We start from the raw sequence: 14976 nt of genomic DNA on the forward strand, positions 1-14976 counted from the left end.
ATCTGGACTCGGCAGCCAGCCCGGGAGAAGCGGACGGGCCGGCCCAGGTGGACCATGGCAAGTCAGGAGCAGGGGTTGAGGACAGAGCCTGAAGAACACCTTCAGCCAAAGGCAGGCAAAGCAGAATGCAGGAGGAGAAACGGAGCTCAGAGAGGTGGGAGAGAATCCGGGACAACATCATGGAAGCTGCCTCGATCGGCTCGGGCTGCTACAACAAACACCACAGACGGGAGACTTAACCAGATCAAGGTGCCGCAGACTCAGTTCTGGTGACGGCCTTCTTCCTGGTTGAAAGAAGGCTGCCTTCTCGCCACGTCCTCACATGGTAGAGACAGGGCTCTCCTCTCTCTTCCTCTTCTTACAAAGACAATAATCCCATCATGCGGGCCACCCCCATGACCTCATCTAAACCGAATTACCTCCCAAAGGCCCCCTCCCTCCAAACACCATCACACCGGGGGCTAGGGCTTCAACATACGAATTGCGGGGGGGCCATAAGCATTCAGTCCATAACAGAACCCAAGGAAGGGCGAGTCCACAACGCGGTCCACCAGGTCAAATGCCACAGGCACAGGCACGGTCAGTACCCCCAGTGGAGCCAGGGCCGGCACACAGTAGGCCCTCGAGGCATTGGTAAATGGACCACTGAATGACTGAATGAACGACTGGGTGGCCACAGAGAACACTCAGCCACCCTTCCACCTTTCCTCGGACGTGTGTTTATCCCATCTCCTAACGGTTCCCCACTGGCCCAGATCTGCATGGACAGGCCTGGGCTGCATTTTTCCAGCCTTCCTGCCCCCTTGATGTGGTTGGCTGCCAAGTGGTGTCCAGGAAGTTTCCTGAACAGACGGCTGTCCCCTGCCTCTTAGCGGGGGCAGCAGTCTCCTCTGCTGTTACAGCGAGACCCAGCACAGACTCTGGTGCAGGCAGGCCCAGCTCCAGACCCAGCCCCTCCGCCCGGCACTGTGGGACCTGGGCCTTTCTTAACCTTTCTGTGGCTTTGTTTCCATGTCTGCAAAATGGGAACAGTAATATCACTTTCCTTCAAAAGTCACTGTAAAAATTAGAGATGATCTACAGAAAACACCAGCATTCTACCTGACAGACAGGACCTACCCAATAAACGATGCCGCCATTTTCCTTTGTTCTTGGTGTCACCACTCTCGTAACCATTACTACGGGTGGTCGTTAATATTGTTAATTGTCACTGTAGCGACGTGATGACGTACACAGAATCTGAAGCCAGCTCTTCCCCTTACTAGACCTGCCACCTTCTCGTTAATAGGGAACTATAATAAGAGCTACATAATAGGGTTGCTGTAGGATCAAATTATTCAATATTTTTAAAGTGCTCAGAAGACAGCGTGGCACAGGTAGGTGTCCATCATTGTCATGAGTCGTTTAGTTGTTGTTCTGTCACTAACAGATAGAAGATCTCCAAAATTCTCACGATTTCACACATCATCTCTAAACACTACATTCATTCACTCAGCAAGTGTCTATTTGTACGTGAGTCCTAGATCGCTGTGTGCAGGGATCCTAGAATGATTGGCTGTTGAAATAAATGCATGTGGAGGATGGAGAAGTATTAAAACTTTAAGAAAATAATGGAGCTATGCAAAAAAAAAGGAACTTTTGGAGCTCAAGTCACCACACTAGTTTCAGAACACAAAAACATGTTTGAAATCTGGTTTGTTCATATACGATGCTCCTTCCTCACGTTTATAAGCTGAGTGCATTCCTTCAGAACTGAAAAAGTCCTTATCTAATTTATCTTAAAAATGGGACGTTTTGTAACAGAATCAGACAGTCATAACACAAATCGCTGAGCGTATGCTTGGGTTGTGTTCGATTCTTGGAAGGAAATAAAACCTTGAGAACAGAAGTCAGAAAAAACTAACAATATTTGAGAGAAAAAAAGAAAGGAAATGAAAGCTTTCTGGAATTCTCGTGTTTCCCACTGCCCAGCAGAGCTCCAAAGCAATCGTTTTCATAAAATAGCTAAGAAAAAGACACAAACTATTTCCTTTTTAATCTACATGGAAGTGGAGAAGGTTCCAGGCTGGTATAAAGTCTTCCTAACGCCCCCCTGGTTACAGGAGTTCTCATTCCTTCCATGGGCCTTTCCAGTTAACAGGATATCAAGCTTCTCACTTCTAATGTCGACAGAACTTCGCACATGGGACAAGGCATGGAAAGTGCTTAAGAAACTGTGCGAATGGCACCAAACCCGGAGCCTGCCTCAGGGGCAGAAGCCTCCACCGCCAGGAATGCCTACAGCATGCAACCCCCACAAGAAGGTGGAAATCGATTCTGGGGGCAAAAAAAATCTTACTCTTTTACACGCACAGCACAGATAAACATAGAGAGTGTAAACAGGTACAAAGGATATCTGAGGTATCAGAATTCCATGGCAGCTGGGGAGGCGGGAGATGATTAGGAAAATAGATGTCTCAAAGGCTCATGGGGTGGGGTGGGAGGTGATAATGCAAGAAAGGTTGAGAAGCACTGGCCCACAGTGTAGACCAGACAGCACAGGGAGGAAGAAACCACAATGCACCATTCGGCCAAGCATTTGTAAAAGTCACCCTAGTTATTCATGCACAAGTCACAAGTCCTCACTATAAGAGAGAACCCACCCGTGTCGGGCACAGGCCAGGCAGGACCAGTCCTCACCCCTGTGGAATTTATCTTCTAGCCAGGAAGACGGAGAGGAAGCAAGCACATACCGAGGATGGCGGCAAGGGGTGAAAAGCTGCATACAGGAGATGAAGCGGGGGTGGAGTTAGCCAGTCATCGCGGAGGTGACTCTCCACAGGTGGCCAGGGCAGGCCTCTCTGAGCAGGTGGCTTCTGAAACAAGATCTAGAGGGAGAAAAGCCCTTAGCCATCCGGGAACGGGGAAGTGCATTCACGCTCAGCACAGGGAACAGCACGTGCAAAGGCCTGGGGCAGGAATGAGTTTGGTGTTTTGAGGACCTGACAAGAGGCTTGTGTGTCTGGAACGGAGAGCGGTGGGAAGGGTAGGCGGCAGGTGAGGTCCGGGAGGCAGGAGGGCCAGTTCACACAGCCCCTGAAGGCCACTGTTTAGAGGTGGAGTGAATTTAAATGCAGTGGGAAGCTAGGGAAGAGTCCCACGCAGAGACAACACATGACCTAATTCGGGTTATCAGATGATCCCTTCTGCTGCGTGCGGCAAGTGCATGGGTAGGGAGCAGACACGGAATGGGGTCATCAGTGAAGAGGCTGTCGCAGCAGCATGAATCGCCGTGACGTCTGGGACGACTCCGGGCCAGGCCTGGCTCTGAGCCTTCACGGCGAGGGGCTCACACCCTCTCTCCACTCTCCACACGAGGAGGCTGAGACCCAGACAAGCCAAGAACCGTGCCCAGCGGGACAGAGGTGCTGAGGGCAGGACCAGGACTTGCCCCCGGGCCGGTCCAGCTCCAGAGCCTGAACCTGACACCGCCGGGCTCTACAGCACCGGGCGGGAGAGACACGAACCGGCCCAGGCGGGGTGGCGGCCGTGAAAACGAAGAGATCGGAGCTCCTGTTAGAACGCACTCCCTCGGGTGTGTTTGGGACGCCAGTGGGAATCACAGAGATGGAAGAAGTGCGAGTCCAAGACGCAGCAAGCACGGCCATGCCTAGGGCCACCCCACCACTGGCCAGCTTCTCCCTAGACGCAAGTGAGAGGCCCCGCCTCTGGGGGCTATCTGAGAGGCAGAGACACACAGAGGCCAGAGTAAGACAGCCCTCTCTGCTTTTCTGAGAAAAGAAGGAGACTCCAGGGGAAACTGAGTTTCCAACTCTAAAAGTCTCTCTTCTTCTCTTAGGCAATTTGCTGGTCACCCACACTTGCAGGCAGGACCCAGCGTCTAACTTGCGGGGCTCGGGGTAAAATGAAAATGCACGACCTCCTCGTACAAACATGATGAAACATTTCAAGAATGACAGAGCATCAAACCGAGCGTGGGGCCCTCCTGAGTGTGAAGTTCTGTGTGGCTGCCCAGGTCACACGCCCACAGAGCTGGCCTCGCCTGCAGGTAATGTAAGAAAACACGCTGTGTGTGTGTGTGTGTGTGTGTGTGCGCGCGTGTGTGTGACATCTGGGTGAGCGTGTAGAGCATCCCATGTGTGTATAGTGTTTTAATAGAATCAGTACATGTTCAAAGCAGAAACCATGTCATTATAATCCGCATCCACTCAACCTCTTCAATCTGAAAGTCTGACCCTCCTGCTTAATGAAAGAAAGCTGGGGAGGAAGAGAATTAAGGTTAAAGAAGTCCTGCCATGCATCAGACAATTGACATTCTTACAAAAACCCAGAGAGGTTGTTATTATGCCCCATTTTACAGTAAAGGTAACTGAAGTTCAGAGAGGTAAATGAGCACCATCAATTTCTTACGATAATAATGTCTCCCACTTGTACAACTCTTTCCGGTTCAGAACGCATTTTCACCCTTCTCTGACCTTCATGGCAGCCCTGGGAGGGGGCAGAGCAGAGATGCTTGTCCTTGATTTAATGGGGAGTCAAGTGACTTGGCCAAGCTCCTGTGACCAGCGAAGTCGCAGCACCGTAGAGAGAGCCGACTCCCCTGACAACTCGTCCAGTGGCCATCCCTCAGGGCCAGGAGTCCTAGTGCTTCTCCCCGGCACTGGGTCTGGTTTCTCTGTGTGGACATGTGAAATGGGAAACTTCCCTGGTTGCGCTTTTTGAATTGGCCGTGAGGAAGCTCAAATGTGCCTGAGGACTTTCAAGGTACACATTTCAAGCTTTGCCCTGATGCCATTTCTGCCCCATCCTTGTTTTTCTCCTTCGTCCTCACTCATCTTTTCATTTGTGCCACGCTTTTACACTCAAGTACCTGCTGAGCCAACTTCAATCCTTCCTGGAGTAAGGGAGGAAAGCAATTTTTCAAGCTCACACATGATGTCTCCCCGACTAACTGTGATCCTTTTGAGGGCACGGGCTGTCTGGGAAGCGTGGTGGTCCAGGGACGGGAACTGGGTTTGGCTCAGTCGGCCAGCTGTGTGCAAAACAACCTGAGGCCCCAGGGGCCCCGGGAGAGGCCCAAGGAGGGGAGGTGGGATCCGCCGTTTGGACGATAAAGCAACACGGCAAAGCTAACCAACGGCACGGGACGGCTCATGATGTGACACAGAGAACTGACCCTGAGAACGTCCCAAGCCCCTGTGCTTTCAACCAAATTAAATCATCACTTCACTATTACCTGTGAAAACAGCTGGCGGAGTCTCAAGGAGCATCCCCAGCTACTCCCTCTCACACAGAGCAGGCTTCTTGCAACCTGTGGTCTCACAGAGTTATGAACGAACAGCTGGTTCATGAATGTGGGGTCAGAGGTGCGGGAGGAGCTGGGGCTGCCACGTAATTCCAAACAAATGACAAGCTCCAAAATGTGACATGCAGCGTACCGCCGCCACCCGTGAAATAACGAGCCCGCGCTGGTCCCAATTAGAGCCACGTCTCCCGAGAGGCCACCGGTGGCTACCCCAGGGACAGCGAGTCTGGAGGAGATGTGCCTCTTGGGCACTAATGTCCCTCTTTTTACTGGAAGACAGAGGGAGTTCTTTGAAAAGACTGGAACTGAACAAAAGTGAGTCCTATGCCTCTACTCAAGACTCCTTTTCAAAGAAAATCTGGCATTTAATAGAAACACAGGAGTGGGAAAATGTCAGAAAGATCTTTTAGTATTCATTAGATACAAATTTACAGGGAGCTTACTCTTGGACATTGTCAGTGCTCTGCACTGAGACACCAGAAGAAATAAGGCAGACATCATCCCTCTTCCCTTCTGAGAGCCTACAATCCATCAGGAAGCTGACACTAAACAGGAATGTCACCGGTAATTTGGAGAAGTGCTGAGTGTGACAAGAAGACGGATCACGGGAACCAATCTACCTGGGGGCAGGGGAGGTTCCTCTGAGGAAGTGAACTTTAAACTGAGACCAAAAGGATGCGTAGGAGTTGCACGAGGTCAGAAGGAAGGGCAGGAGCGGTGGAACTGGGTAGAATTATTCCAAGCAGAAGGAACAGCAAGTTCAAAGACACTGAGGTGGTGAGAGATGACACTGGAGAAGAGGCAGGGCTGACCAGGCGGGGCCTTTGAGGCTTGCATAAAGATGTGATTCCCTATGCTGAGGGTGATGGGGAACCCTCCAGGGTTTAGAGTGGTAGAGGGGAGTGTGTGTGTGTGTGTGTGCGCGCGTGTGCATGTGCGTGTGTGTGTATTAAAGGGATGGGGTGGTATGATCTGTTTTGCCATTTAGCAAGATGGCTCATCCAACAGTATGGTCTCGGTTATGCTGTGTAACAGACAAACCCAAAATCTTGACGGCTTACAACCATAAACGTTTACTTTTTCACTCATACAGTGTGTCCACACAGGTCAGCCGGCATCTCTGCTCACTGCACTCACTCAGGGACCCAGGCTGACAGAGGCTCCATCTGACCTCTATATATTTCATTCCTTTGGTTGTTGTCTGTCTCCCCCCTTAAGAACTAGCATATTTGTCTGTTTTGTTCTCTCCCTTCTCCCCAGAGCCTAGCACACAGTAGGTATCCTATCATATCTCTTGAATAAGTGAATCTTGTTCACTTGGGTCAGTCACAGTCATCTGTCAACCCCTAGAGCCAGCCAAGCTCCTCTCTCCCCTCCTCCTGGACTGTTCTTCTCCAGCTCTTCGTGAACCTCAACCATGGTTCTTTTTTCCAGTCGCAGCTTAGCTCTCTCCTCCACAGATAAACCTTCTCAGACCACCTTTGTCATGGTCAATTTTATGTGTCAACTTAACTGGGACACAAGGTGCCCAGATATTTGGTCAAATATTATTCTGGGTGTGTCTGTGAGGGTGTTTTTGGATAAGAGTAACACTAGAATTGGTAGACTGAATAAAGCAGATTGCCGTCCCCAATGTGGGTGGGCCTCATCCAATCAGTTGAAGGCCTGAATTGAACAAAAAAGCTGACCCTCACCCAAGTAAGAGACAGCTCCTCCAACTGACTGCCTAGAGACGGGAAATCAGTCTTTCTGCCTTTAGACTCTAACTGAAACATTGGCTCTTCTTGGGTCTCAAGCCTGATGGCTTTCAGACTAGAATTTACACCATCGGCTCTCCTGGTTCTTGGGCCTTCAGAGCCGAACTAGAACTAAACCATTGGCTCCCCTGGGTCTCTAGCTTTCTGACTGCAGATCTTGGGACGGCTCAGCCTCCATAATCACCTGAGCCAATTCCTTATAATAAATCTCTCTATCTATCTATCTATCCATCCATCCTACTGGTTCGGTTTCTCTGTATTTCCTAGCACAACCTTGTAGCTGACATTGTTGGAGCCCCACCCATCTCCCCTCAGTCCTGACCATCTTGATGCACACACACCTGCATCTCTTCGCTGGAGGGCCTTCTCCGGTGATGGTACTCTGCTCTGCCCTGCACGGCAGGTGGGAAATGTCCAGAATTGAAAGTGCCCTGGGAGCAGCCTTCAACCAATGACTGGTGGGCATGCGTGAATCAATACCCCAAGTCCCTTAAACACAGGGTGGGATGACGCTGAGGCGTGTTCTACATTGCTTCCCAAAGTCCATAGGTGCCCTCAGTGGTTACTCACTGGACAATGCACCCTTTCCTCACTGTCTCCCCTTCCCTGCCTCACTTTCCTCCCTCCCATGTTTCCTGGAATCACCTCCTAAACAAACCACTAGCACATAAATCCTGTCTCAGGGTCTACTCCTAGAGAGGCCCAAACTAAGACAAACCCCATCCAGGAGGTCCATGCACATCATTTTCTATCACAGGACCCTGTACATTTCCTTCCTAGCATAAATCAAATTCTCTCATTTTTTATGTATTCATTTATTAGCTCATTGTCTGTTTTAACAAGGGCACTGGTCTATCTTTGTTTCCCTGTGCCTCCCGTGAAGTAGTTGTTCAATAAGCATTTGATAAATATCTGTCGAATAAATGAACGCATGAAAGACTAACCCTGGACACGTGTCTTCTTCCCGGACCCCGGCTGCCTCGTTAGGAAACTGAGGCAGCTGTGCAAGGCACCTGGAAGTTTGCTTCTGGCTTTCACATCCTGAGATTCTGAGATATCAGGGCCTGACGGGATAACGAAGCACATGGTTTTGTTGCTGGACAAGGCTCTAGATAAGAACGAGGCTTCAGCCTGCATTAATTTGACAAGGAAGCTGGGGAGAGCATGGCAATTAGGAGGGAAGAAAGAGGGAGAGGGAAGAATCCTCCTTGGGGTGGTCTTTGGTGGGCTAATGATGGAGTGCAGCCTGGTGCAGCACGAACACTGGGAGCGTTTGCATACAAATTGCCTTTTAAGGTCTCCATTCTTCAAGACTAATGAGTGTTTCAGACTTAAATATAACTATTTTCTTCTAATTACTGTTTTAGTCACTCTCCTGTTTTTCCTCATGATTTCTCTCGTGATTCTAGGAGGTAGAAAGATGAACCTGCTTCCTGGAGTCAAGGACCCTCAGCACTGGCACATTTAAGGTTTGTAGGTGACCCTGAAGCCCATGACATGTAAAGATGTGTGATGCCAGATGAACTTGAACTTGAACATGAACTTGAATCACTCACTCTGCAAATCACTTGACCAGTTGGCAGACAAAAGAATAAATAGAAAATCTGAATAGTCCTACATGTATCAGGAAGTTGAATCTACAATTAACTATATTGCCACAAATAAATCTCTAGGTCCAGATGGCCTCAATGGTGAATTCTTCCATTGAAGGATGAAAGAACACCAAAATTATGTAAAGCCTTCCAGAGAACAGGAAAAAGGGAAACATTTCCCTGTGTGTTTTATGAGATCAGCACAATCTTGATACCAAAAGATGAGAAGAACATTATAAGAAAGGAAAATTATAGATCAATCTGACTTATGAATATAGATACAAAAATCCTAAATAAAATATTAGCAGATTGAATCCAGCAATGTATAAGAAGATTACTACAACACGATCAGATTCAGTTTATTCTAGAAACACAAGATTGATGACATTAACAAACTAAAGGGAAAAAGGGCGTTTGAAATCATTTTAATTGATGCACAAAAAGCATTTGATAAAATCCAATACACATTCATGATAAAACACAGTGAATTTAGGAGTACATTCTTTAATCTGATAAAGAGTATTTATAAGAAACCTACAGAAAATATTATACCTAATGGTTAAATACTTAAAGAAATTAGGAAAGAGGCAAATGCTTGTTATCACCATTTCTGTTCAGTATTTTACTAGAAGTCCTAGACAACTGCTCAGACACAAAAAAAAATAAAAGGTGTAATGTTTGGGAAAGAAAATATAAAATATCCTTATTCACAGAAGACACAATTAAATATGTAGAAAGTGAAAAATAATCTACAGACAGACTAATGTACTTAGTGAATTTAGAAAGGACACAGAATACAAGATCAATATACAAAAAAAGCCATTATATTTCTATGTATCATTTTTTAAATAATATTCAAATAGCATTAAACAATTAAACATCTAAGAATTTATCTAAAAAAGATGCGCAAGAGCTCTACAAGACCTACTGAGAGAAATATAATGACTTAAATAGAGGGATATACCATGCTCATGCTTAGAACACTCAGTATTTTAAAGATGCTAATGTCCTTCAAATTTATCTATTTTAATTAACAAAATCCTAGCCATTTTTAAAGAAAATTGACTATCTGTTCCTTTAATTATATGGAAATGCAGAGGGCTAAGAGTAGGCAAGGCAATACTGAAGAGGAACAAAGTCAGAGAACTTAAAATGCCAGATCTAAAGTTACAAAGTTAGGGGAATTAAGGCAATATGTTATTGGCATAGGGACTGAAAAAAGAACAATGAAAGAGAGTAAAGAATCCAAAAACAGGTGCACACACAGACAGTCAATTCCTTTGAGCCCAGGCTGACACTGCAGTGCTGTAGGGAAAGGATGGTTTTGGTAAATTGTTGCAGAATGGACCCTAATATGACCAAACCTCCCTGTATCCACGACACGGGGCAGCCCTTCCCACAATGAGTCTCGGGTTGACCACTGGCCTTACTCTGGCCAAAGGGAGGACAGCAAATGTGACATAAGCAGAGACTGAAAAGTGCTTTCATGTTATGACATACCCTCTCTTCTATCTTGGAACCCAGCTATGATGTGAACCAGCCCAAGCTATCCTGCTGTAAGATGACAAATCACATGGAAAGGGGCCTCAGCCAACCCAGGAGCTGGCTGCAGCCATATGAGTGAGCCTAGCCCAAACTGCTGATGTGCGGAGCTGTGACCAAAATAAATGGTCGTTGTTTTAAGTGACTAAGTTTTGGGTGGTTTTTGTTACACAGTGATAGCAAACTGTTACAACAGTCTTTTCAATAAACAGTATCAGGTCAACTGGAAATAAATATTGTCCCCTTCCCCTCTCATGTCACATACAAAATCAACTCCAGATGGATGGAAAAATCAATAATGAAAGGTAAAAATATAAACCTTCAGAAAGTTACTTAGGAAACAAATCTTTGTGACTTATTAGAAGCAAAGATTGTTAAAATAGGAAACAAAATGTGTCTAAAAGGACAAACTTATTATGTTGGTTATATTAAAGTAACAATCTCTGTTTATTAAAAGATACCATTAAGAGAATGAAAAAGTCAGAGTGTAAGAAAATATTTGCAATGTATATAACTGATAAATGATTATTATTCAAAACACAATGAACATCTAAAAATCAGTAAGAAGAAGGGAGATAACCTGATTTGAAAAATAATTGACAAAAGACTTGAACAGATATTTCATAAAAGGAGTATGAAACGGCCAATATACATATGAAAATGTGCTCAATTTCATCACACATCAGAGAGAGATAAATTGAAACTACAATGGAATGTCACTAAACATCCCACCAGAATTTCTAAAATTATAAAGAATTATAATGAATGCTAGAACACGTGTGCAAGGAGGGAGTCAAGATGGCGGCGTAGGCAGACCCTGAGCTCACCTCCTCCCGTGGACACAGCCAATTTACAACTACTCGTGGAAAAATTACCCCTGAGACAGAACTGAAAACTGGATAAGAGGAACTCCTGCAGCAGCAGACAGTCCTAGCTGGGGTGGAAGAGGCAGAGACTCCCTTCTGGAGAGGAAAAACGCCGCCTTCACAAGCCGCCAGCTTCACGTCCTCCGGGAGCAGCGCACAGGTACGCACCCTCCCTGGAGGCCCGGAGTCCTGAGCCGGGGAGCCCCCACTGTGGGCATTGTGTGGACCCAGCACAATCGACACCAGCGGCATAATATCTGACTGTGCCTGCTACTAAAGCATTGGGGAGCACCCCCAGAAAACCCAGTTCACAAAGAAACTAAAACTGGCTCTTAAAGGGCCCGTGCACAAACTCACCCGTTCCAGAAAGCATCCTAAAATCACCAGAAAGAAAGGTGCACAGTGCTTTGGTGACAAGAGACTCACCTGATAGGCCCTGAGTGCATCTTGGTGAGGGGTGAGACCTCTCCAGGGACTGGGACATTGGCGGCGGCCATTGTTGTGGCCTGGTGTGAGCGTGCTGACACAGACGCCATTGGAGTTCTCCCTGAGGCCTGCTAGCCCAGGGTCTGCTCCACCCGCTAGAGCACCTATTTAATCCAGCTCAGCCAGGGCAGGCAGCCCACCCTAGAGACTGGCCCCACCCAACAACAAGCCCTCAGGCAACGTGTGGGCCTGCATAGATTGGTGACTGGATTTTCTGCAGCCTGGCAACTGAGCCGACTTGAGCGGGCAGGGTGTGCACAAGGAGCGGGTGGAGAGTGTGGGGCGGTGGCGGAGTGTGTGGGGCTCCCGCCGTGGAGAGACTGGGTCCGCTTGGGGAGGTCGGGGCGCTCACACGGGGCAGGACTGTGTTGACTGTGTGTGTGGACCTGTGGGCAACAGGGCTTGTCAGCTGCAGAAGACTTGTGCTTCTCAAAGACCCACATAGGAGGTTTGCCCCACCTTCCAAAGCCTGAAACAATTGGGTGCTCCTGTGCCTGAGGCCAGCTCCACCCAGCTGCAATCCTCAGAGAGCTGACAAGAGACCTAATAGGCTAGGAGCTTGCAGCAATTGTAAGGCCCTGAGCCTAACAACCTGCCACGCTGGGGGCCTACTCAGTTAAAAGAAATACTGCAACACAAATGTGGTATTAGAACTTACAGCCAACTGTGCTGGGGCTCCCCACACCTGATAAAGAGACTGAAGGGCCCACAACAACTACAAGCAGCTGAGTATTACAACAGCTGGCCAGGAGCATAACTCAGCCTCCCTGGGCACCTATAGGGAGAGCTAACAGGCCACAATAGAGGGACACACATAGCCCACATAGGGACCACCCCTGGAACTTTGAGAACTGAGGGAAGCACACTGGAAGCCTCCTAAGGCATCACATACATAAGGTCACCTATCCAAGAGCAGGAGACATAGCTGACCTACCTAATACATAGACACAAGCACAGGGAAAGAGGCAAAATGAGGAGGCAAAAGAATACATTCCAAGTAAGGGAACAGGACAAAACCCCAGAAAAGGAACTAAGTGAAACAGAAATGAGCAACCTACCTGACAGAGAGTTCAAACTAAGAGTGTTAAGGATGCTCACTGATCTGGGGAGAAGAATAGATGAACTCAGTGAGAATGTCAACAAAGAAATGGAAGATATAAAAAAGAACCAAACAGAAAGGAAGAAAACAATACTGGAAATGAAAAATTCATTAGAGGGACTCAAAAGCAGAGTAGAGGATACAGAAGAACGGATCTGTGAGCTGGAAGAAAGACTAGAAGAAATTACCCAAGGTGAACAGGTAAAAGAGAAAAGAATTAAAAAGAGTGAGGACAGTCTAAGGGACCTCTGGGACAACATCAAGCGCACTAACATCCGTGTTATAGGTGTCCCGGAAGGAGAAGAGCGAGACAAGGGGGCAGAGAATCTATTTCAAGGAATAATAGATGAAAACTTCTCTAACCTAAGGAAGGAAACAGACATCCAGGTACAGGAAGCACAGAGAGCCCCAAACAAGATAAACCCAAAGAGGCCCACATCAAGACACATCATAATCAAAATGTCCAGAATTAAAGATAAAGAGAGAATCCTAAAAGCCGCAAGAGAATGTCAAGTTACATACAAAGGAAACCCCATAAGGCTATCAGCTGACTTCTCAGCAGAAACCTTACAGGCTAGAAGAGAATGGCACGATATATTTAAAGTGCTAAAAGGAAAAAACTTACAGCCAAGAATACTCTACCCAGCAAGGTTATCATTCAAAATGGAAGGAGAGATCAAAATTTTCCCAGATAAGCAAAAATTAAAGGAGTTTGTCACCAAGAAACCAGTGCTACAACAAATGGTAAAGGGACTGATTTAAGGGGAAAGAGAAGACCACAAATAGGAAAAATTATCTTTTTCCATGATTAGAATGTAATGGATACAAATGCACAAAAAGAGGTTAGATATGATATCAAAAACATAAGAGGAGGGGGGAGGGGAGTTAAAGAGTAGAGCTTTCAGACAGAGGTCAAACTAAAGTGCCCATCAATTCTGTATAGAAGAAGTAAGGAACAGAGAAGGACTACTAAAACACTGAGGGAAAAAAAGTTAAAAATGGCAGTAAGTACATACTTATCAATAGCTACTTTAAACGTCAATGGACTAAATGCCCCAATTAAAAGGCATAGGGTGGCTGATTGGATAAAAAAACAAGACCCATATATATGCTGCATACAAGAGACACACTTCAGACCTAAAGACACTCACAAACTGAAAGTGAAGGGATGGAAAAAGATACTCCATGCAAATGGCAATGAAAAGAAAGCTGGGGTAGCAGTACTCATATCAGACAAAATAGACTTTAAAACAAAAACTGTAAAAAGAGACAAAGAAGGGCATTACATAATGATCAAGGGAACAATCCAACAAGAGGATATAACACTTGTAAATATCTACACACCCAATGTAGGTGCACCTAAATATATAAAGCAATTATTAACAGACATAAAAAAAGAAATAGACAGTAACACAATAATAGTAGGGGACTTTAACACTCCACTTACACCAACGGATAGATCATCCAAACAGAATATCAATAAGGAAACATTGGCCTTAAACGACACACTACAACAGATGGACCTAGTAGATATATACAGAGCATTCCATCCAAAAACCGAAGAATACACGTTCTTTTCAAAGGCACATGGAACATTCTCCAGGATTGATCACATATTAGGCCACAAAACAAGTCTCCATAAATTTAAGAAGATTGAAATAATACCAAGCATCTTTTCTGACCACAACGGTATGAAACTAGAAATCAACTATAGAAAGAAAATCAGAAAAGCCACAAATACATGGAGATTAAACAAAATGCTACTGAACAACGACTGGGTTAATGAAGAAATCAAAGAAGAAATCAAGAAATACCTGGAGACAAATGAAAATGAAAATACTACATGCCAGAATTTATGGGATACAGCAAAAGCGGTTCTAAGAGGGAAGTATATAGCGATACAGGCCTATCTCAACAAACAAGAAAAATCTCAAATAAACAATTTAACAATGCACCTAAAGGAACTGGAAAAAGAAGAACAAACAAAGCCCAAAATCAGTAGAAGAAGGGAAATAATAAAAATCAGAGCAGAAATAAATGAAATAGAGACCAAAAAACAATAGAAAAATTAATAAAACCAAGAGCTGGTTCTTTGAAAAGATCAACAAAATAGACAAACCTTTAGCTAGACTCACCAAGAAAAAAAGAGAGAAGGCACAAATAAGTAAAATCAGAAATGAAAGAGGAGAGTTACAACAGACACCTCAGAAATACAAAAGATTATAAGAGAATACTATGAAAAGCTATATGCCAACCAATTCGACAATCTGGAAGAAATGGATAAATTCTTAGAATCATACAACCTTCCAAAACTGGATCAAGAAGAAGT

The 14976-nt window shown here is 45.8% G+C and overlaps 1 protein-coding gene across 3 annotated transcripts in view; it reads right to left on the bottom strand.

The window, feature by feature from the left end:
* Positions 1 to 14976, bottom strand: part of STK32B (serine/threonine kinase 32B) — a 349018-nt gene that overhangs the window by 275229 nt on the left and 58813 nt on the right. The window contains exon 1 of one of the 3 annotated variants that reach the window (XM_087434910.1): positions 11489 to 11604. The exons of 1 other annotated variant lie outside the window; for it this stretch is intronic. In XM_087434910.1, the coding sequence (XP_087291036.1) occupies positions 11489 to 11546 (58 nt within the window). In that variant the 5' untranslated portion in view covers positions 11547 to 11604. Of the gene's footprint in view, positions 1 to 11488; positions 11605 to 14976 lie in introns of those variants that run through there. One more of the 3 variants, XM_087434908.1, reaches the window with a different exon arrangement.

This window comes from Ceratotherium simum, chromosome 8 (genome assembly GCF_057802395.1).
Source record: "Ceratotherium simum simum isolate JZ-2026a chromosome 8, ASM5780239v1, whole genome shotgun sequence".
Classification (NCBI taxonomy): domain Eukaryota; kingdom Metazoa; phylum Chordata; class Mammalia; order Perissodactyla; family Rhinocerotidae; genus Ceratotherium; species Ceratotherium simum.